Source organism: Aulonocara sp. 'chitande type north' Nkhata Bay, linkage group LG2 (assembly GCF_057382095.1).
Source record: "Aulonocara sp. 'chitande type north' Nkhata Bay isolate Kocher_YH1m ecotype deep benthic linkage group LG2, A_spYH_male_GT1.1, whole genome shotgun sequence".
Lineage (NCBI taxonomy): Eukaryota > Metazoa > Chordata > Actinopteri > Cichliformes > Cichlidae > Aulonocara > Aulonocara sp. 'chitande type north' Nkhata Bay.
Window position 1 is genome coordinate 2,667,949 of NC_141345.1, and position 23,744 is coordinate 2,691,692.

A 23,744-nucleotide genomic window follows, 5' to 3' on the forward strand; every position below is an offset into this window, starting at 1 on the left:
TGCAGACAAACGGTGACTGCACGGCAGGTTTTTGGGCCTTACTCTTCGGGTGCATGTGAAATCGTCACTGGGTGATGTTCACGCCAAAGTTAGTCTGCTTCACCTCAGTGCAACATTCTGTTTCCCTCCAAGTATAAAATCCTCCTTCGATCTGCTGCTTCCATTTGGTTGTTGTGTCTTATCTCAGTCTGAAGCCATTCAAAGCTATGGCCATGCTCAGAGTGTCTTCCTACCGCAAGCTGTTTGAGGACGACAGCTGGAGACAAAACGGAGGGTTGAGCGTGCGGTGTGCGGGGCAATACCGGGCCTCTGTCAGGTCAGTGTGGGTTTTGCTTACCACTTTTAAGATATTAAGGTGTACAAACATGTCCACCAGTTTGTCTGTGAGGGGTATGGCATTTTAACCTGAAAAATGTTATAGATGAAATACATGAATGAGATTTCATTTAAAAGGGTAACATCTGAAATTTTCCCCTTATGATTAAAACATAGTGTACTGCTTTACATGTCAAAGGTTTCCCGGTGGATGCTGAAGAACCTTAGTGGTTATAATAACATCTTTATTCATCCCAAAGTTGGAAAATTATTTGTTATAGTCCTTAAGAATGAAGTTAAATACAAAAACGATGTATGACATGTACGTTGAAATTGGCCTCCCCATGACTGACTGTGAGGTTGTCAGCAAATAAGCAGAGATTAGGTTATCTGACAGATTGGTCAGATGTAATAATGTCACTATCAGTCGAGTGCTTTTTCCAGAATTCAGGACAAAATTACAATTTTATTTCTGCGGCCAGTCTCACACTTGTGGTCATAGCAGCTAGCCTAACGGTAGTAAATGATGAAAGCCATACGTTATATATTTGAGTAGCTGGTCTAAATGTTAGGCTGTGTATTATTTGTTTTGGGTTTTTGTAAAAAACAGACAAAAAAACAAACCCTACACTAATAGAGAGAAACCCCAACAACCTTGGTGACAGCGGGAAGGAAAAACTCCCTTTTAACAGGAAGAAACCTCTGGCAGGACCAGGCTCAGAGAGCTCAAGCATTAGCTGCAACTAGTTGGGGGTGAGGGGAGGAAGGCGAAACAAAATAAATTGTGGCGATCGTGGCTCAAGAGTTGGGAGTTTGCCTTGTAATTGGAAGGTTGCCGGTTCGAGCCCCGGCTTGGACAGTCTCGGTCGTTGTGTCCTTGGGCAAGACACTTCACCCGTTGCCTAGTGGTGGTCGTCAGAGGGCCCGGTGGCGCCAGTGTCCGGCAGCCTCGCCTCTGTCAGTGCCCCCCAGGGTGGCTGTGGCTACAATGTAGCTGCCATCACCAGTGTGTGGATGGGTGGATGACAGGTTGTGTAAAGCGCTTTGGGGTCCTTAGGGACTAGAAAAGCGCTATACAAATACAGGCCATTTTTAAATGCAGAGTGGTGTGTAAATGAATAGTAATTGGGGGGGAAAAAAGGTGAGTGAAGAAGAAATACTCTGTGCATTGTGGGAAGCCCCTAGAAGCCCAAGTTCTATCTCAGCGTAACGAAGGGAGGAGCCATATTCATCATATTCATTTTCACCTAAAACTAGTGCAATGTGTTAACTTCATTGACCTTAATTTGCAACATAAAAATTTGAAATTTTTGGGAAAAAAGTCCTGTAATATGGTCTAATAACACTCTGAAATAACATAAGTTAGAAGTTAGAACAGGATATAGTAAAAATGAGATATAAGATGACATTTTGATGAGAGAAAATGTATATGGGCTAAAATCTGACATCTGGGTATGACTTGAACCTGTCTCTAGGTAATATTAATTAAGCTGTAAACTGTAATCTCATCAACAATTATAACTTCAGAGGTTTGTGGTCTGAGACAAATTTGAAAATTCCCAAAACACCGATGTGTCAAAATGTGCTTAACAACCTAAAATGCATGTCTACATACAGCAATCAATGCATAATAGGTAGGTAAAGTAATCAGCACTGAGGTACCAACAACTGGTAGTGACAAATGTCTTCAGCGCACAGACGCCATCACAGGGTGCAATCTTTATTTGCTGTGACGTCAAACGCAGTCGAGCATTTCAAGCACAAGAGCAGAGACTACACACCTCTGCCAAGACTGAAAATTCCCTTCGCACCATGCATGAGCGGAGTCCCTTTATCCAGAATCAAGAGATTGGTTTGTGATATAGATAGAAGTTGGTGTTCCTTATCATCATCATCATCATCATCATCATCATCATCATCATCATCATCATCATCATCATCATTTTTTTAAGAGTTGACTGTTACCCTGTGTTGGTGAAGAACAGTGAAGAATCCTTCCATGAATTCCTGCATCCAGATCCAGACTGACTCCCAAACATGAGCACCTCGAAGCCTGACCTCTCTTAAATGTATCATGCAAATCCAGAATTATGAGTAAACCTGCTAAGAAATGGACAAACTGAACCAATAACTCCATGATGTCATGTTTACAGTGAAGTATATTCAGTCTGGATAAATGCCTTGTTTGGATGCCCACGAAAAACATCTCATATATGAAGTGAGAGCAATATATGACATAACATACAACACAGAAAAATGAAAGAAACTCCAACAAAAGAGAACCAAAAATCACAAAATTAGCAACATTTCAGCCTTACAAAATAAAATGAAATGGAAGAAAATGAGCAGGGATAAACTTGATGAAGCCTCTCTGTATGTGTTTAATTTATTTTTCTAAAACCTTTAAAAATATTGAGTCGAGTCTTTGGTGCTTTGTGCCTTTTCTCAGGGCTGCTGCTGTTGATGACTGTGATAAGCTAGACTTTGCAGCTGCCAGGGCTCAGAACAAAGAAGGTCTGGACCAGTTTGTCCAGGACCGCACCGTCATTGCTGCCCTCAATGACCGCCTGGTCAGGCTGATTGAGCTGGTGAGGACAAACACTGTAACTGCTGCCTCTCTGCTGGTTTCTTCTGTGTATACCTCACGCTATTTAAACCTGCGCCCTTTAGGCTCGTTGTTTTGAGGACGACAATGAGTCTCTTGAATGTCAGATCACTGAGTTGGAGGAAGAGCTGAACAATCGCCAGGCCTCTTCCAGCATCACCTCCACTGTGGCGGTGCCCGACCACAGCCTGGACGCTGTGGTGGAAAGACTGGGCAAGCAGAGGGTATGTGCTGTTGGGTGTGTCTGCTGCATGTCTCTCCGTGCGATGGCATGCCTAAATGAGGTTTTCTCATATCAGTCCGCAAGCACGTCTCACGTCATGACATCAGCCGGATCACACTTTGCATAATTGTGGGCAGGTCTGATTTACAACCTTGTCAAGATCCATCAGTATCTGGCTGTTTCTCACCACAGGATGGGATTCTGAATGACACACAGGAGCTGCAGAAAGAGCTCAAGCTCCTGAAGAAAGACTATGAGAAGGCGTCGCAGCAGAGGATCTTCGTCCGGCAGGAACAACAAGATGTGGCTGAGGTAATTGTATTTGGCAAGTATTCTGTTGGTATGCATGGAAATCCCATTGCTGCTTCAGAAAAATGGTCAGGAGGGAACTCTACTCTGCTCGACAAATAAAGAATAATCTGTGCTTTTTTTTCTTTTTTAAGGACTATAAATTTATTTGAAGATTTGGTTATAACAGTAGGTTCAGTTCCAAAAAGCTAAGAGCACAAGCGTAGTAAAATTCAGGGTCACATCAGAGTCAACCATCCATTAATATAACCACTCAAATAATGACGTCCTTATTTGAGTGGTTATATTAATGGATGGTTGATGATCGAAGGGAGTCAGCTGGGGATTGAGCATCAGACCAAGAGGCCTCCTAGATGAGGAGGAGACCCTGAGGAAGACCCAGGACACACCGGAGAGATCACGTTTCGTAGCTTGATGCGTCGGTGTCCCCCAAGAAGAGCTGGCCTCTGCTTTGACTGCTGTCCCCATTTCACCGACCACGCGAGACGCAAAAAAAAAGGATGGATGGTGATCATAGGCCCAAACACAAACGTCAGGATTCCCCACAGGGTCGTGTCATCTAGTCTGTCAAGGCTACAATTTCACTTGAAGTAAAATTATTTAGTTAGAGCTCAACTCTTAACTGAATTTACTACTGTTGATCAAAACTCACAAAACAGAGGCCATTGTATACTAAAATTACATTTTGCAAATGTGAAACCTCAAGCAGTAAAGTTTATAATGTATAAAACTGCCCTTTAAATAAGTTTGGTGGCTGTGTCTACTTAAATATATTAGTATTAAATCACTTACTTAAAACTTGAGTATGAACCGAAGCATTTTCTCTCTGATCTGACCGTGTTGCGATAATATACTTTGAGCACTAGATGGCAGGGCTGTCAAGCATCTTCACTTCCCACTCCATCCAGCTGACACCTGGCACAGCTGCTCCTCTGTAGTGCTGCCCAGTGGGTTTTGATCACCAGCAGTCACACAGTCTGGGCTGGTGGCCCACTGCAACCTGAGCCACCAAACTTTTCTTCCCTCGCACATGCCAGAGACCATCGTTTCCTTTCCAGAACCAGGCCAGATGCGAGGGAGGCTTTCATTTGTGCCTCACAGATGTAACGCAGGCTGTGATATGGTGCCGTAATGTTCCTGCTGGCTCTGTTCTGCAGTTCTGAATTGGAAGCAGCTGCAGGGTGACAAGACTTGGTGGGAAATCAGCAGGGAGGTAGAGGAAGAGCAGAGATGCGGAGGAGAAGAGTGAATACTACACAGATCGGCCCACAACAAGCTGCATCTTTGTCAGCATAACGTCAAAAAGCCACATTTGGTTTGTTTTAGAGCATACCGCTGGCTTTTGTGTGGTTTCTATCCTACTCCATCATCAAGGATTGCACATTTCACCTCATTTTGATTTTCTGTGGCTACAGAAAAACAGAGTGAGTCTGAGTGGATGAATTAATTTAGCATATATGGAGTTTAGATTCATTTAAAGGTAAAAACAAGGTCAGAATTACATTAGAAGACTTTCTTTTGGTCAGAATTTCAGCTGGTTTTAATCCTCATTGGGATAAAAATAAACAGATAAATGGAGAGCACTAATCAATATTTTTATATTAAACATGTCAACAATAATACATGTGACAAGGCACCACTCATGGTGAAGACTTAAAGCTCCAACTCTTCTGCAGTTCAAATGGGAAACGGGAATCAAATTTAAATGACTGAATTTTTCCTGGTTGTTGGTGTCAGATGGCCTCGTCTGATCTATTAGGAACCATGCTTAGGGTTTACAGAGAGTAGTACAAAAAAAATATATCCAATGAGCAGCGTTTCTCTGGCAGAAAATGCCTTGTTGACATCAGAGATCTGAAGGGACTGGCCTAGATGCTTTGGGGTAGCAGGAATGCAGCAGTAACTCAAATAACCACTGGTTAAAAGCAAGGTATACAGAAAAGCATCTCTGAAGGCACAACACATCAAATCGTGAAGCAGATGGGCAACAGCAGAAGAAAAGCACACTGGGTATCACTCCTGTCAGCTAAAACAGGATATGGAGGCTACAATTCACACAGGCTCACCAAAATTGGGCTATATAAGGTTGGAAAACTTTCCCTGGTCCGATGAGTCTCAAGTTCTGCTCCAACTTTTGGATCGTAGGGTCTGATTTGTTGTAAACCAAATGAAAGTGTGGACCCATCCTGTTGGTTCAGGCTGATGGTGATGGTGTAGGGAATATTTTAACGTGAGCATCTTTGAAATGCTACATGAGTTTTGTATTTGATAACAAACCATGTCACAAAGCTCAACCCATCAATAACTGGCTTCTTAAACATGTTAATGAATCCATTGTACTTAAATGGTCTACATGTTCCCAGATCTCAATCCAATCCAGTAAAGCTGACAAATTTGCAACAGCTGTGTGACGCTATCATGTCAACAAACATGTGTAAGACACTTAAATTTGACCCAACATGCTTTTCCTTATTGTCTGTTATACAGTATTTTCAGGTTGAGAAAGTCAGTTGGAGCTAAAATGGCTACATAAACAGAAACGGCTTATTTTGAACAGTGAATCATGCAAAGCTACCCTAGAATTAAACTATGGAGCTGGAAATGGCAACTTGAGTAAAAGAAGTCTGTGACTGTGTGTGAACACTATGGAGCAACTACACAAACTACAACAGGTTTTTCTCCAGCTCAGAGAGTTCAGCAGCAGCAGCCAGTCTGTTTAATCTGCTGCAGTACATCACTGACCCTGCCACCCTCACAGCAGGAATCCACAACTTTACCACCAAACTCTTTCTTCCTAAATGTAAAAGCAGGCACAAACAGTAATTGCATTCAACACCAATTAATCCAGTTCTTTAAAAAGAGTAGACGAATTCAGAACCCCTGCCGGCAAATAGATTGGGTGACAAGGCTTTTGTGTCTAGTTAGCCTCCTTCTCATCTTCCTCCTCCTCCTCCTCCCTTTTCCTCTGCATTGCGGCGTGTAGTTGCTGTTCAGTGACAGAGTGGCTGGTGCTGATTGTTCTCAAAATTGGTCTTCAGGGTGGAAACAACTTCATGTTTTTTCCACCTGTGGTTTGATTTAGTTTGCAAACTGCAGAGCACTCCTCAGACACTTCCAGAAATTAAGTTCAACTTCTCTGTTAACTTTACTTTCTTTTAACAGGAAGTGGATGCTGTGACAGCAGAGTGTTTGGCTCTGAGGGAGCAAGTGACTATCTACGAGGAGCAGCTGGCCAGCATGGAGACCCTGCACAGGACGGTGAGAGAAAGGGAGTTTGTAGCTGCAGGCTGATGAAACAGGAACAGTTTATAGTCACAGAAATGGCTCAAAATGTAGCACTTAGGTCAGACAGGAGTGTTGGAGGAATGCCCAGATCTGTGTTGACAAACGCAGCTCCTCGCGACCTTGGTCACCTTGCTGAAGAGTTGTAACCAGAAACGGCCACAACAACAGAAAAATATGAGCAGAGCATTCAATTCTAGATTCATAAAATCGCTTTTTTTAAGGGCTTTGTACTAAATGCAGTCGTTACTAGTCTTTTAATGGGAAGGACTGTTACACTTTTAAATTTTACCTCAGGGGTTAAAGTGGGATTTGTTTAAGTGGTGGTGGAACTTAAAGATGGGCTGTTGAAAACAATTACTTGAAATAAGTCATCAAGTGATCAGCTGCTACTCTGGTACTCGCTGTTTTTTGTTGATTTACCCAGCTGAATTCAACAAGATATAAGCAGATATTTCATGAACTATATTCCTCATTTTCCAACACATAGACATTATAAACCTAGTATAAAAGTTATAATTCAGTGACTGAATCCGATCAGCATTTAAATATAACTTGATGTTTGCTATCTTTGATGTAACTTCACATTGTCCATGAACGACACAGCCTGCTCTGTATGAGTCCAACATGGCATCAGTTACTGTAAACTTCACCACAATACTGCAAACTAATCGGTATAGCATGCACGAAACTGTTAGTAGATCCACAGTATCCTCATGCAAAGTTTGAACATCATAAATTGAGTGTTTTGCAAAAATATTTTCCAAAAACATAATGCAAGAACACATAGATCATATACCTGATTTAAAAACTTTAAAATGAGTCACATGTAAGATTTAAATTTTCTGTAGAGCACCGACTGCCACTTTGCATCTGCACCATGAACAGATCACAGGAATGTGTTAATTGATATGTGAATGTGCCAAAAATTGATTGTCTGTATTTAAGCTGTTTACTTCTTGACCTGTAATGTATCAAAAACATCCCTCTCCTGAATGGTATAAATTCATTTTTGAGGCAGATCAAACATTTCTGTCTCAAGGCAAAAGCTGCAGTCAGTGTTTGGCAGAGTAACTTTTATATTTAGTTTATTTATCGAGGTAAAAAGTCTCTGTGAGATAAAAACAGTAATAGGCACCAACCTGCAGATTTAATTCCTCATTGATCGAAGATGCAGGAACACCTTCCCACTGTTCTGGGCATTTTACAGCAAACAAACAGGATGTGATTGAATTGCAGACTTTCAGTTAAAACCAAAATATTGCAAAAACATTTGATGAATTACAACCAATTTAATACACAAATATAAAATCACAAAAAAAGCATGTTATTGTCCAAAAACAGTCCTGTGAAAAAGAGAGTTTTTACTGGAGTCCTGTGTAGAACCGAGTACACTTAGCGCTTCACGAGCTTTAGCAACAACAACTTAAAGTAATTGTTTTCTGTGTGATTTTATCAGTCTCTCACATCGTTGTGGAGGAATTTTGGCCCACTCTTCTTTATAAAACTGCAAAGGTTTCACCATAGTGTTTCAATCAGGTCGAGGTCAGATCTGAGAATAATAAAAAATATGCCCATATTTTCATATCTGCATGGTAAATATGAAAGAACAATCAACTCTGGGGTTGTTAAGCATAACAAGTGGAAACAGGAGATTGAAGCTGACAAAATCTGCTTTCTGCCGAAGCTCACTTGCTGAAACATCAGTGTAAGAATTCACTGGTTTATAAAGGATTTTGTGCTAGTATCAGATTGTCATTTTATCTTCGAACTCTTGAACATGCCCCACAAAATAAAATGTATTAAGTAGCTTCTCTGCACTCAAACAAATTTTTCAACTACTCCTTTAAAAAAAGCACATGCTTGCAGCCATATTCTGTACATATCCACACACACCCCCAGCCCTCTGCACCTTCTACAATTTTCTCCACCTCACCAGGAGATGACAGGCGCACCCCGGTATCAGATCTAGAGGCTGCAGGCAGAGAGAGAGAGAGGGAGGCAGCTGAAGCAGGAGCAGCTCCATCACTCTGTGTTTTTCCTCTGCAAAGCCGGACCGCGCGGCATTTAACACACTCCCTCTGGGACACGCTCGATAACTCCCCGTCCGGGAAATGCGGCTGAATACCAAATGAAAACAGAAGTTCCCTTTGTTTTATTAACTGTTGTTATTATCGGCACTTCCAGATACCCCACATTCCCCTGAGAAATCGGCAGCCATGTCGTTATGTAGGTGCAGGGAAGAGGAGAAAAATGTTAGTCTGCCACTGCAGCTCTGTAGCAGTTCATTTTCTTTGTAACTGATGTGAGGCTGCAGACATGCATGTTGAGGCCTTTGGTCTCTGTGTGTTTGTAGCAGACAGAAAATTTACCTGAGTATACTTTTACTGCACAACACACTTGTTCCTCAGTTTTTTCTTTTACTGTTGTAGGGTGAGCTATATCTGAAATACACTAGGCATCTATGGATATAATAAACATACATATGTGTACTAATTAATAATGCTGACACATTTTCATCAATAAAGACAAGGCTCAATTTTAAAATGTAATGCAAGAAGTCAGAGCATTGGTGGTTTGGTGTAATTGTAGCAAACATAAGGTCATATTGACCATCCATCTATACAAGTAATCACATTACTCCTGTATTTCTAATCATTTTAGACTTTTAACATGTTTCTATATAAAATTAGGTGTCTGCCCTAGTGTGCACTTCTTGCAAGAACACTTTGGTTTTGCAGGGTCTTATAGAATCAAACCACATTAAATCAGTCATACAGGTAAATGGACAATGACAGGGACTTACTTTTAGACAGAGATAGTAGCTCTCTACTGCTGGGGCTGTTGAGAAGAGCGCCATCAATAAGCTTATAGAGAGATGAAACTGATATAAGTTCAGCTTATTTGCGTTCACTTCCATAATTTGAAATCCATGATCATCTTTTTTAACTTGACTTTTAACTGCTTGACTTTAAGTCCCAACCATACTTTAATGATTCGTCCTCTCTCGTGTTCACATTTATTAAAATTATTACCAACATAGGACAGTCTTGCCAGGTGGGGTCAGCAAATTTTGGGGGGTGGCCAGTGCCCCCTCTGGCCCCCTCTTTGTAGCGCCCCTGTTCAAACCTCAGGAAGCTTCAGTTCACATGTTCTCCACACCCTTGTGTGGATTTTCTTTGAGATCTGATCTCTCCTGCCACTGGAACAACATGTCAAGTTATTACTTATTACCAGGGCACTCCTGCAAATAAGATTCTTAATATCAAAGGGTTTATGGAAGCTTGTTGCCACCACTGTTGTTTTGGTTTGTTTTTTCCAGAAGTTTGAATTAGGTGAAATTTTCCTTGCTTAAAAAATGTTTTAGAAAATATGTATTTGTACACAATGTTCATTAATATTGCGTTCACTAAGAACAAATAGATCTAAGTGTAATGTTGCAGTAGTCTAAATTTCATACAACTACCTCCCAAAATGACCTGTCATACCTCAAAATCATTGTGAAGTTAGATGAGGCTGCTTCTTTGTCCTTTGCATGATCGATATAAAACCTGTGCTTGTTCATGTTTCATCGTAGATATCCTAAAAGCTCAGACCACCTCTCAGTCAAAGGACAAAAGTTGAGACAGAGTTGATTTGGACACGTATGAAGAAGAGATACTGGGTATGCTGGGAGAAGGATGTGGGAAAAATATAGCTGCCAGACAAAGATAGCGAAAAGTTATAGATGATGATTGTGGATGTATTAGGAAATATTAGGAGCTGAATTATAAAGAAGTAAAGTAAAGTGCAAGTCTATTAAAACTGACATTAAGAACAGTGTAATAAATAAATGTGTGTTGTTACATTCTTGTGTATTTGTATGTGTTTCGTGTATGAGCAGACAGTGGAGGATATGCTGGAGCCCAACGAAGGGATCACCCGGGCAGCAGTGATTAAATTTGGCAGCCCTGACATTGCTCCGGCTTTGGATGTAAAAAAGTACTACTGCCAACTGGCTGAGACACTCCAGGTACAACACAGAGTACATAACACACAAAACCCACAGAGAACCACACCAATACCATGCACCGGACGATCCGAGGGCCTGCGCTAAGGCCCAGTTATTAACTGTGAATCATGTGTAGAGCCCCAAAATGAAAACACGGAGTCAGAAATGAACATAATGGTGGTTTACAGGGAAAAACATGTATTCAATACATTACTGAGCCATATAATAACAAACAAACAAGAAAATAACGTATGTACACCACTGTTAACGGCTGCTAATTCTCCAGCTGTTAAAAAATCATTGTGAGAAATATAACAAAGTGGGTCTCATTAGATGAAAAAAAAGCATGTGAAAATATGATAAATAAGCATTCATGGCTTCACAGGCTGGATTCAGACAGACATCGGTTGCGATCTTTCAGTGGCTCTCAAACTGTGGGTCATACAGTCACTACATTTTGAGACTGTACTACAAAAGCAAGTTTTGTTGAATGAACTAAAAAACATAATAAATGAGTTTGTTAATGCTATCGTGTTGACCGAGTTTCACAAAAGTTAAACCTTGTTCCTTTAAAACTTGTCGGGTAAATGGGAACAAGCCCTTTTTTTGTTTTTTCTTCATATCTGGGATATGCCACAAAAGGTTTGCAGAGCCACCGGTGAGCACACATGGAAACACACATCACAGCTGCTTGAGCGTTTTATGATCTCATGATCTCAGAAAACTAAACAGTTGTCATTATTTTTTTTATTTTTTTGGCCATGCATCCTAAACAGGGCACAAACGCTTCCAACAGAAATCGATCTTGTGTGGTTTTAATTTCACTTGATGATATGCTCTCCAGCTAGCCAGCCAACCTGTGCTGAGTGATTTCGTGACAGGATAAAGTAATGTGTTACAATCTCACTGTGTGTATTGGCCGGACCATGCCATGGAACGAAGTAATGTGAACAATAAGGTTGTGTTACTGGGTTGTTTTTTAATACTTCTAAGTACCTTCTGCGGTTTATATATTGGTGCAGGTCGTTCACTTCCTGTGGGTTATTTCATTATTCTTGAACTGCTTCTATTTAAATAAGAGATCTGAGTACTTTCACTTTTGACACTCTCTCCAGTGACCAGTTCCTCATCCTCTTTACGATTAACTCCAATATTCTCACCGCACCACCCTCCCTCTGTCCCTCTCAGCTTTCACAAATCACACAACGAGGCTCCCACTTGTTTTCTTTACCTCTTAACACAACATTGGGGAAGAACTTGGAAATCAGAGGTGCTGTTCTGGACCCGAACAGAATGTCTTTGTCCACCTGTGTGTGTGTGTGTGTGTGTGTGTGTGTGTGTGTGTGTCTGTCTTGCAGCATCGAGGTCCTGCACTGGGGTCAGACTGTAGCTCCGGTGGGTCTGACCCTCTCTGAGGTGAGGATGTCTGCCTGGTTCAGAGGTCAGGGCTGCAATCAGACTGCAGGCCGCCTTCCCAGGCTCCTTAGCTGCACTGAAGTGGACACTGGTGTTTGTGTGCATTTAATATGGAGACATGACTAAGGGATATCTGCCTGTCTACGTGTGTTTCTTGTTCTTTAAAACGCCATCTATTTACTCTCTCCCTCCCACTCAGGCTCTTGCCTCGCCAGCTGGACACCGTCCTGTCTGTGCCTGGCCTCGATTACGAGACGCAATTGTCTCGATGCTAAAATGATTGCTATTGGTTGTGAGCAGTAATGGTGATTGCTGGCGGACTCCTACACACCTGTGCGCCCTCAATGTTTTGGCTAATGATGAAACTGGTGTACGCAAGGAGAGCTAGTATGAGAGACTCTGATTGCTCCCCCTGCCAAAGTGCACTTAATTACTCAAAAAGATCCCAGCAGCACTGACTTCTCATCTTGTGTCTCTTCAGTATGAGTGCGGTGCAGCCTCCTCTGCTGTGGTCCACAGTGGCGACGGAAAGGAAGTGGAAGTGGGAGGAACTGGAGGGTCAACGGTCAAAGACTTGACAAAGATAAAGGACGCCGGTGAGATAAAGATGCTGGTGAGTGTTCTCCCCCTGCCCTTTCTTTAAAGAGTTAGTTGAGCCAAATTACACAAAGCACATACGCTTAGCATAGTTTGTTTGGAGTAAACTTGAGCTTTACATCAGGGCAGGGCGTTTTGGTTGCATTTGCCAAGCTTTTAAGTTCTTCTGAACTTCTTGCACGAAAAGGAAGCTAGTTGATCCAAAAAAGGAAAAAAAAAAAAGATTTACCCATTTTATGTACGCCTACAGCAACTTATATCTGGAACAAACAGTCACAATTAAAGCCAAAAGATCATTTGCAGTTTATAGTGTAATAGAGCATAACATTATGTGATTGTTATGTTTCATATCTTTGTTTTGGCCACATATATTTGGAAACCAGACTATGATTAACATTCTTTATGAATGAGTTATATATTAAATAACGCAGTGAATTGTTCTTCAACATATGCTTTTGTTTGCCACTAAGACATGGCCTGAAACAACTCATGTTAGGGAAACCATCCAGCATCATACAGTAAGTTCTACAAGTAAGTGTAACAAGAATCACCCCCCTGCTTCTTTTCATAAGTAAACAAGTGTGAGGAGAGCAGATATGACATGTTTAATATTTTCCCGGCTGAAATCATACCAGACACAACACACGCAAACGGGGTCAATTTTATCCTTTTTATACATATACCTCTGATCTGCTTTCATATCAAAAACATGTGAAACAGTAAGTACCAAGTTCAACATTTGCAAACCACCTTTAGCAACGTGGACTAAAAGTAACTGTTTTTTAAGTGACTATATCAGTGTCATCGTCATTGCTGTGGAGGAACTCCTCAGTGTTGCTTTGGTTTATTGAGATGTGCATGAATTAGTTTATGTACAGCTTTTTTTAGGTCCCACCACAGCATTTTAATTGGGTTGAAGTTTAACTGTGTAGCTCTGTTGTAGATTTGCTGGTGTGATTGGGATCATTGTCCTGTTGCGTGACATAGTTTCAGCCAAGCTTGAGCTGTAGGAACGTTGTCCTCGCAACGTGGATGAAGAAAAAACCCCAATGATCACCTCTCAGAGTGACATCTGATAGGCCGTGTTTGGTTTCAGGTGAAATATGGAACTGTGGGTTATCCTCGGAGATTTCCACTTCGGTTTTGTCTGTCCGTTTTTTCAGTAGATCTGTGGTTTGCTTAGACGAATCTTTGCAAATCTAAACTGTGCTGCCATGTTGTTTCAGAGTGAACAGGCTTTCTTTTTGAAGTTTCTTTGAGTATTTCACAGTCTGACTTTGAGGTGAATTTGCTGGGAACATTCCAGGATTGTGTTAACACAACGTTTGTCTCCAGACCAGGAAACTGCACAAACTTTTGCTTTATAGAGGCGGTCACATTTGGTGACGATCAGTAAATTAAATAATATATGATTAGCCGCACCTGGCTACTACTTACCCTCCTGATATGGAAGCACTAAAGGTGTACTGAACAGTACTGTGAAAGAGTCCTGTAAAAACTTTTCTCTTTCTTCATGACGCTATGAGAGTGATAAAATCTTCTCATGTAACTCTTGGCATGAAAATTATTATTTTTTTGGGTTTTTTTTTTTAAATGTTTTGAGCTCCACAATCAACACTCACTTGACTTCTGCCTCCACACCTGTGAGAAATATAAAATCAAAACGCTCTGCAGGGCTGCTGATTGCAACAGCCGAATGAGAGAATATTGTTTTTGAGGTGATCAGAGCTTTACACATCATTTAAGTCCTTTAGTTACTGCCTGCTGATAGTGATCTTCCCATAATACATTTTCAACCTCTTTACTGAAAAAGGAAAGGGTTTTAACATCTATCAGCTGGCTCTGTGTCGGTCATCACCTCCTAAATCAGATGTAATGGTGAAAATGAATGGTTTCCCACAGCAGGCAAAGGGAGTTGAGAGCGGCTGAGTGACAGCAGAGCAACAGTGTGGGAGATCCTGCTGACCAGAGTGTTTACTCTGCGGACGTTTTCAGCAGGAGATGTGAAGAGCTCGACTGCAGCTCACACAGGATTTATTGCTCTCTGTGTCCTCAGTTATATTAAGTACAGTCTTTCAGAGCGCCTGCAGTGTCATAGGCATCTTTATACTTCTCACACACACACTGAGTGGAAAGGAAATGAAGCTTAATTTGTCATCCTGCTAGCAAAAAATAAATAAATTAAAAGGTGCCAAGGGAGCAAAGAGACTTTGAAGGAAACAGACAACAAAGTGAGACGTGAATGAAAAGACAAACCAGGAAATGGTGACTCAGGTAAAAACACCTCTTATAGTCCACCCTGGTCTTATTAGCATCCGTCAGTGGTCTGACCACAGCTGGCACCCAACCACATCTGTAGCAAACATGGTGGTTTGGTTCTCATTAGTGTGGCTCTACCTTTCAGCTCTTTAAATAAACATCAAGCCTCTGTAACCTCAGCACAAGTCTCCCAACATCATCTACTTTTCTTTAATATTCAGCCTCACTTTTTGCTCTGTCCAGGCTGACGGATGGACAGCACGGCCTGATCTGCTCTGTTTCCTCTTCGTCTGTGATGGATGCCTCGGGTCTGGTTTCTCACTGAGAGACAACATGGCCAAACAAACCGATTGCAGTGAAATCAGGCCTGACACACAAATGTATATAATAGAACAGGCTCTGATGGGTTTATCCGCCACCGCTCGCGTATACATACAAGGCCAGGCTCCACTTATCATGCCAAGGAGAGTAAGTGAGTCACACAGTTTGGGAAGTCTCCATCAGCCTGTGAGTAGTAATCGGGTCGTCTTCTGGTCACATGATCTGGCTGAAAGACGAGCAGGACTGCCTGGATCCCCATCTGGCTGTGACAGCTAATTGTTGAACTTCAGTGATTGCTGTAATTACTCACGGCGGGGGAAGGGATGCTCCTCAGTTAGTTTGTGGTGAAAGTAAAGTAACCTGTTCTGTCTGTGTTTGCTGGGTTAATTTGCATACTTCAGTTGTAGTTAGAGCTCAGTTTAAATCCATGTTTTCAGTTAGTAATGATGAAAAAGTGCCACTGGGACTGATGGGAGTAGCTTTAAATCAGAGGTATGTAGTTGTTAACTAAAATACAAAATTTTGCCCAGTTAATGTCAAGTCAGGAGGCTAAGGAAGTAATTATAATTCCTCCTGAGGGGGGGTCATAATTGTGTGAACCAAATTTCATGGCAGTCTATCCAATAAATCCTCAGATATTTCCTCTTAAAAACGTCAACTTTGTAGTGGTGCTAGAAGAATTGTCGGGGGATCACCAAATTCTGCAGAAGTCGCCATCTGGAATCAATGAATGTCTGTTCAATATGTCATGACAATCTAATATACACTGATCGGCCACTACATATAATATTGTGTAGGTTCGACTCATAGCACCAAAGCAGCTCTGATTGGTCAGGGCATAAACACAGGTCCAGATTTTGATCTGGGGAGTTTGGAGGCCATGGAAAGGTCCCTGGCTCTCTGTCATTTTTGGGGGTTCAATAGACCGTTATGTCCCACTAAGGGAGGTTGCTGCCATCAGGGGGTGATATGGGAGACATGGGTTGTGTGTGTAAAGGTTGGCGGCAATTTTTAGGTGGATGCGAGGTTTCAAAATAACATCCACAGGACATTTTCCAGGAGAAGATCGCATTGTTGAGAGAAAAAATTGTAGTATTCACATCAACTGTCAGTGGTTTTGATGTTTTCACGTTTCCTAATGTCATTAGCAAGGACCCTCCCAAACCTGAATAAAATAAAAACATTTATCTATGATGAAACAACAAGCCAGGTCAGATGCTATGATTTGGAGAATGCCTTACTTGCCAGTGGCTCCTTGGCCTGGCGGGTCGCTCTCATATCATCCAACTGATGCATAACATTCAACTTGTTATGGTGTTGGCTGCCATGTTTATAACTATCGATTTATTTTTAAATATCTAGCAGCAATGGATAAACATTAGCATTCATCTGAGTCCTATTTCTGGCCATCTGACAACTACAAACTGACGACTAACATCTGCTCTTGTTCTTGGCCTCATTTGTTGATAATTTTTCTGAAGTTCAGAAGTGAGACCACAGCCGAAACAATCCCCTTCCATTTGTATCTCTAAAAATGCTTAAATGCCCCACATGTCTATTTCTTCACATTTCCATGTCTCCACATTTTTCTCAGTTTGTAACTCGGCCTCAAAGCAGTCTTCATTTAATGTGAAATGCAGTTTAAGGCTGATAAGAAGGTTGCCATTGACCAAAGGTTGAAGCTCTTTGTTGTCTTACTGAAGTGCTCCTCAGCTGCTGTTCTTGAACTGAACATGAACACGAGGGCACTAAAATGTTGTGGTATGGGATTATTACATTATCGGTAACAAAATAATTCAATATACAAGCAATTTTGCAGATATATGTTCAATGAATAACTCCTTCTCTTTATTCCTGAAGATTTCAGAGCTACAAAAGGAGCTTGCTGAGCTCGAGAAGCATAACGAGGAATTGGAGGACGAGGTTGAAATGAAGAAGGCTGCATACATGGATGAGATTGCTGATCTAGAGGTATAACAGGGGAATGATTAATGCAGTTGAAACCTATATTCTGTCATTCAACTTCATCCTCTGCTGCTCTGTGTGGGTGTGTGTGTGACATTAGGCGACTATAGATGAAATGAAGTGTCAGAAGGCCAATTTCCAAGAACAGATGAAGGAGCAGTGTGAAGACTATAAGTTTCTGCTCACTCAGAAGATGGCCAGAGACATGGAGATTGCTGCTTACAGGTCAGATGGTTGATGTTTTTAATTATACTTAATAACAGACAACTCTGGCTTCAACATGTGAGTAAAATTAGATAATCTAATCAGTTTCGCATTGTGATAATAGAAGAGAGAACTTAAAAACTAGAAATTAAAAGTTTTGGTTGACCTCAGGGTCAGGCCATGCAATGCTCATCTAACAACTAAAGCTTGGCTAAAACTGAGTCATGCAACAGGACAATGATCCCATGACTGAAATGGCTAAAAAAAAAAGTCATATAAAAACACCTTAACAGAGCTGTGGATACACGAATGCCTGCAAATCTCAGTGAACTGAAACAATAACTTAAAGAAGAGAAAAGGGACATTCAGAGAATGATAACATGGTTCTACGTGCTGTTGAATTAGGAAGTGTACTTTGTTTTTCACAGGACTGTAAGTCAGGTTACAGTAGCAGCCTCAGAAGGGTATTCCAGATGTTCCTTTCCTCAGCAGCGTATTCCAGTTCTCTAGCATCCCAAGGCTCTCCCAGTCTAGACAAGATATACAATCTCTCCAGAGATTTCTGGATCTGCTGTAGGGTGTGATCAGAGCTCCGAGCTCCCTCTGGATGTCTGAGCTCCTTACTGTATCTCTGTAATCCCATTTTATATTACGGTGAATTATAGATGCAGTCTAGGCATCCATTACTAGTATGAAGTGATAATGCTCAGATTTACTCTCTTGTTTCAATACTCAAGGTTTTACAACAGTAATCCACAAACCAACCACATCACATCGTGACAATATGTTAATGTTGGATACAGTCTATAATGGAGTCGTATATAAATGGTTGCAATTTTGTATCCGTATAAAGCAACTTGTTACATTGTATATTCGATAGTTATTATTGGACTCTAATGTAATAATAAAACTGATAAAATGGTTCAAATGGTTATGGTAAAATCGAATAATTTAATAGTTTATTAATTGTAATGCATTGTAGTTGACGATTAATTAATTCATAATTGATTTTAAGCATTTTCAATCATAACAAGGTCAGTATTCTGCTTTGTTTTGCAGATCATGTATTTCAGATATTGACTTTATAGCAGTACTTTAATTTAACCTTAAAACTTAAAGCACTATGATGGACTGTAATGTACAAGTGCTTATCCACGCCTCTTTTGCACGTTTTAAAATGAAGAGCTTGCATGAATATAAACCTCTGTGCCTTCACGATCCTCATTTCAGGGCTGCGGGTTGTTATTCTTAAGGGAGACCAATAAAATTTTACACACACACACTATGCCACACACACGAGAAGACTTTGGGATGACTTGATTTAATTGTTAGTGAGACTGTCAGTCAAGAGGACAGCCGTGTCTGCTGGAGAAATATTCCAAGAAAAACACTGCATCATTTGATTTCAGTGATTAGTTTGTCATCCCCTGTTAAAGGTGCTGAAGTCATAAAGTCAGCTGCCGTAATATCTGATTGCAGTTAATATCTACAGACTCTGAGGCATACAGTGGATTCTCATCTCTGTGGTAGAGGCTAAAATGAAAACAGATGTCCGCCTCAATGCTCAAAAAGGTGCCACATAATATTTAAACATGTCAGGAGAAATGAGCTGTTCGGGGCAAAGCACATAATGGCCTTGAGACGATTTTATTAAACTGAAATTAGCTCAAAGCTCTGTTTCCATTTGGAATTCTTCAAAGATGAGAAAACCACCAATATCCCAAAATCTTTTTCTAAAAGCTCTACTGTGAGTAATGCAAGGAGTGTTTCCACAAGATCCGGTGTATAAGCCCAGTATTGTCAAGCGCCTCATACAGTGCCACCTGGATATCCGTGATTTCCATTATAAGATATTCCTGAACACAAAAGGCTGACATCACGGGCCAACTGGGTTCACAGGAAATGTGCTGTGGTTTCCTGTGCGCGACCTTGAAGAAGTTTCATGTCATCCCCTCTGTTCATTGAGGTTGTTTAACCATCTGCCATCCTGGTATGTGGAGTGACGCACTTCAGCCATCCCTTCCCGCTGCCACAGGCTTCCTCCTGGTCCTTCCATCACCCATCCAACTGCATCTGACCATCTGACCCCAGGGGGGCCCCCAATGCAGGCCTGAGCTCAGACCCTCAAAATACCTCATTAGAATGGGCAAAGAGGACCTCACACTGACAGCACTATGTGCTGGGCCTCTGCCAGCTCTTCTCCATGCCAGCCTGTTAATGTCAGTTCACCCCCCACCCACTCCGTACACACATTTACAAATTCGCCACAGTTTTAATTCCCTCTCATTACCCAGCAGACTGTCCCAAAGACACACGGGCGATGCCAACTTCTTTCCTTCCTTTCTTCATTTACTATATGTTTTGTCATCCGTGATTAAAGCCATGAATAAGAAATGAAAATGGGGATTGTTTATTCTCTCTGTGCCGTGGCAAACTGTCTGCAAAGAAGACCCTAATGACCCCGGGCTGCCGTTACTGGGTGGCTTATCGCCTGCAAAAGCACCTCAGAGCAGTTTGGGCAGATGCTCCCTACTTTTGCTTACTGCTAATGTGATCCATATTACACTGTAATTCTCTCTACTGTTCTTTGTGGTCTGCTCCTGCTGCTCCATGACGCAGCAACAAGTAGCTCATCTAAGAACAAGATCCTTTATTTACTTTACTATGAGGTTTCGTTTTTATATTACCGATATATCAAATGACTCCCCTCTTCCCCTTTTGAGCTTCTTATTTTGTTTCAGTTTCTCTGCTCTCATCACCTGTGTTGGAGTTATGTAGAAAAAGCATAGAAAAGGTGCTTGTGTGAATGGGTAAAGTTGTATAAAGGGCTTTAAATGCCTATGTACAATAGAAAAGTGCTACAGAGAACTGGTCCATGGCCATGACTGTCATTGCAATATTGGGCTTTTAATGAACTGTTGTTTCTATGAACTGTTGCTTTGCTTGGGTGGAATGATTGTACAAAATATATCTTCAATGACTAAAATGGAATTGGAATTTATTTAGGATTTTTTCAGAATCATACATACAGGCTTAAATATATGCATACACGCTCACTAATATTTGGTTAAATGTCCCTTAGCAAATTGCTCCTCAAACAGATACTTTTTGTAGCCATCAGCAAGCTTCTTGGCAGAATTGATAGAGTTCATTGAAATTGGTTGGTGTCCTGGCACAGGCTTGGCTTTTAAGGATAGTCCACAAATTTTTTTTTCTTTAGGGTTGAGGCTGAGGCTTTGGGCAGGCCATAGCAGAGGCTTAATATTAGCCTGTTCTGTCCGCTCTAAAACACCTTTTTATGTGTAAATGGGATCATTTTCCTCTTGGAACATCCAACTGTGTCAACCGTCTGGCTGTTAATTTGAAGTAAAGTTGAAAACAGCCCCAGAGCTTAATGCTACCACCACCATGCCAGACAGTTGGCACAGCAGTCTTAGATTTGAAAGCCTCGCCTTTACTTCTACGACTCTTGTCATTGTGGCCAAATTTGCCTTGTCTAAACATAAAATCTTTCTGCAGGAAAAACATTTTTTCCTGCAGAAAGATTTTGGCTAGTTTTTGTGGGAAGCTGCTAATTTCAGTCAAGCTTGAAGATGCTGATTTTGGAGCATGGGCTTCAATCTGGTTTTGTACCCTCTCAATTCATGATGATCTAAAACTCACATCACTGTAGACAGTAATGCAGTTTCCAGTTCATGGCAGGCTTGAGCTTTAGTGGTTCTTAGGCTGTTTTTAATCATGCTAACCACTTTCCTCTCATCTAACAGTCTTCCTGTCTTCTGCCTGTCTCACATTGACTTCACCCTTTTTGTGTATACAGTCAATGCAGTCGATATTATCCTCAGAGATGAAAAACAGTGTTCAACTTATATCCACATTAAATCCACTCAAGTGGAGAAAACCATGACTTCAAATTCTGACTGTACTCTATATGCTTGTTGTGGAACTGGCAGCTTTATAAGACGATAATATGTCATGTTATATGAGAATAACATAAAATGATGGGCGAAAGTCCTGGGTCACCACAGCAGCTGCTCAGCCATGGAAACGCATAACACAAAGTTCCCGGTGCACAGTTTGTGTGCTGATGTTAGTGATGGAGGACGTTTGGAGCTCTACAGTTACTGAGTCAGCAGAGCAGTGAAGGCGTTTGTGCATCATGCCCCCTCAGCACTTGACGATCCTGCTTCTGTTTTCTTGTCAGCTACTTTGGTCTGAGTGCCTATGTTTCCTAACGTCCTCCGCTTTGCAATCACTTGCAGTTGATGATGAAATATCTAAAAGGAACAAATTTCACAAACTGACTTGTTGCAAAAGGAACTTCCTGTTTAGCGAGCTCATTTGAACTGCTTGATCTTTCACAAACGCTTGTACAGTCTGCCTGCATGGCTAGGTGTTCGATTTTAAACAAGAAGTACCTTAGCTTATTTGTGTAAACTCTTTTTAGGCTTTTATTGAAGTTAAGCATGTTATTAAATGAGTGATGAGCTGTTTACTTGGCTTGTCCAAACTAATTGAGTAACTGAGAAAATAATGTTCTACTCTGGATCTGCCAATATATGACTAATTAGTGAATGCCGTTCCTGCTTCTGTGAGTTATAACCTGTGTGTTGTGTTTTTATGTGCTTCTGTTGTTCAGGAGTCTAGTGGAGGAAGAGGAGGAGAGACTGTGCAGCCTGTGACTTAAGCCTGAGCAGTCAGATCTGCTGTCCTGACTGTGGTTGTGCTCCCCAACACAGACAAAAGACAAACGCGTAAAAACAGACCCCATTTCTGCACTTCAATGAAGCTTAACGCAACGATTCGGCAATTTGAGCAGACGTAAACTTAGTATGACAGATTAATGCTGTCTGGAGGCCTACAGTAAGCCGGGCCATTGATTACAGGTTTCTGGCAGATGACCCTGATACTCCAAGAAAGATGGAGCTGTCTAAAACTGGTGGGGGCTGTGGGATGAGTGTGTATCCGTGCAGCGTCTGGAAGGGATATTTCGTTAAGTGGGGTTTTATCTTTACCAGCTCTCTGATATGACTCATAAATGCTTTGTCCCCTCTTTGTTGAACAAGACTGACACGCAATCGCAGATAAACACACACACACACACGCACACACCCTCAACTGTGCGGCTCCGCGGAGTCATTCCCGCTCTGATATCACCTCGTCCATCACTCAGCCTCTGTCTGGCTCTTAACCTGCGACCCCGTCACTGTTAACAAAGACAATGACGGCTCTCTCTTCTTTAACTAAAAGCGTTTCGACTTCCCTTTGCTTTTTCAGCCATACATTTGAGTTGGTTTTGACGGCCGAGAGTCCAGCGTGCTGTGTTTGCTTTTCAAATGGTTCATGAAGTTGTTTTTCTGCAGCTCTTTCAAAATGAGCACCTGGATCTTTCCACAAGAAAAACTCTGTGTGATTAATCATTGCTTCTTTCAAAAGCAGTGTCCCAATTTACTGTCGTTTCGGAAATAAGCATTCGGTAATACATTCCCTAGTAATCTTTTCCTTATTTTCTACACAATGTTAAAGCCGTCTGCGATAAATCATTTTTGGTTGCTGCCTCTGCACAAGCATCAAAATGTACTTTAGATTTAAATTGATTAAAACTAGTTGCTTGAGAGATCAACCCACGGTGTGTGATTTCTTTTGTTAAAACTCCTGGTTCATGAGAACCCCTTGTGAATCCTCAGGCTTAAGACTTTCTCCCATACTGTAGAGCAGAGTGATTTATGTTCAGTGAACCTTCTTCCATTCATCTTCATGCTTAACGTGAGATTTGCACATTCCCAGCAATTAGGGATCTCAAAGGCTTGTTAGCTCTGCCACAAAGATGAAAAATGCTGCTAATAACTGATCAGATAAGATTAGCCACACTCCATGAACTTGAGCTCAGTGACTGGGGAAGTGGTTCTGTGGCATCGGTGACTTCTTTAAATGCCCCGACATGAAGAATGGATGGCTCAGAAAGGGTTTTCTCAGAGAATAGGAAATGGAGGGTTTTTCTTTCTTTCTAATATTTAAAGCTTAACAACGTCCCAGTGCTTCCAAAATATTCCTCATACTAAAAATGTAGCAGGAACTGCACCCTAACATGCCGTATTTTAGGAAAGTCACCCTCTTTCCTGGTCTTGTGCATTGTTGCTATGTACAGGAAAAGTGATGCTGTACACATCCTTACCCATTTCCTCACACAGAACGACCACCGTTAGTGATTATGGAGTAATTTTCCTCCTGAAATGTAGAGCCAGGAAGACAGATGT

General features: G+C 41.4%; 1 protein-coding gene across 1 annotated transcript; it reads left to right on the plus strand.

The window, feature by feature from the left end:
• The first annotated feature begins 35 nt into the window (after positions 1–35).
• On the plus strand, positions 36–23,092 carry vimr2 (vimentin-related 2). Its single transcript, XM_086301722.1, has 10 exons — positions 36–316; positions 2,765–2,903; positions 2,986–3,144; positions 3,336–3,455; positions 6,615–6,710; positions 10,618–10,746; positions 12,623–12,754; positions 17,179–17,289; positions 17,384–17,508; positions 22,127–23,092. Exons 1-10 carry the CDS (start codon positions 207–209, stop codon positions 22,167–22,169), a joined length of 1,164 nt encoding a protein of 387 aa, XP_086157848.1. The 5' UTR covers positions 36–206; the 3' UTR covers positions 22,170–23,092.
• Positions 23,093–23,744: the final 652 nt, after the last annotated feature.